General features: G+C 46.7%; 1 protein-coding gene across 1 annotated transcript in view; it reads right to left on the reverse strand.

Moving 5' to 3' along the window:
* Window positions 1-403: 403 nt before the first annotated feature.
* VAV1 (vav 1 guanine nucleotide exchange factor) overlaps window positions 404-788 on the reverse strand; it is a 101,171-nt gene continuing 100,786 nt past the window's right edge. Inside the window, exon 27 of the mRNA XM_006869009.1 lies at window positions 404-457. Within this exon, the coding sequence (XP_006869071.1) occupies window positions 404-457 (54 nt within the window). The remainder of the gene's footprint in view (window positions 458-788) is intronic.

Consider the following 788-nt stretch of genomic DNA (forward strand, 5'->3'; position numbering starts at 1 on the left):
CCTAAGGACAAAGTTGAGAAGGAATAGGGAGGTGGGTGGACTGGAAATGGGAACCGAACCGCAGGGAGGACGTGGGAGAATTGGTATTGCATGGAGGGGAATGCAGTCATTGATTTGAAGGTGTTTGATTTGTTGAACATAAAATTGATGATCTTCTCTGTAAACCTACACTCAATTCACAATAAAAAGTTAAATTTGGTTTGTTTTTTGTGTGTTTTTTTTCAGCACAGCAAATTTTTTAAAAATTTAACTCAAAGCTCAGGGAACCTGGCCAGCTGGATTCTGGCCCTCCACAGTTCATCCCAAACTCTCAGCCCATGGGACATTTCACAGCCCCTGGCCCCGTTGCCAGCCCATCCTGGGTTCAGAGTATTCTGTCTTCTCTCCACCAATGTGCCACGGCTCAGCAGTATTCAGAATAATCTTCCTCCACGTAGTTGGAAGGGAACCAGCCAATCTGGAAAACAATAAAGAAATGGTTAGGGCTTCCTCTGCATGCATCTCCTGCGGTTTCTCAACACACCAGGCAGGCTTCCACCTCAGGGCCTTTGCACCTGCTGTTCCTTCCACCAAGAAGCCCATCCTCTTGTTGTGGTGGTTGTTAGATGCCATTGAGTCAGTACTGACTCATAGTGATCCTATGCACAACAGAATGAAACACTGCCCAATCCTATTGCTGCCATGCTTGAGCCCATTGATGCTGCCACTTTGCCAATCCATTTTGCTGGGGGGGAGGGGAGGGAATGTTCCTCTTTTTCTCTGACCCTCCACCTTATCAAACATGATAT

This window comes from Chrysochloris asiatica, unplaced genomic scaffold, assembly GCF_000296735.1.
Source record: "Chrysochloris asiatica unplaced genomic scaffold, ChrAsi1.0 scaffold00125, whole genome shotgun sequence".
NCBI classification, from domain to species: domain Eukaryota; kingdom Metazoa; phylum Chordata; class Mammalia; order Afrosoricida; family Chrysochloridae; genus Chrysochloris; species Chrysochloris asiatica.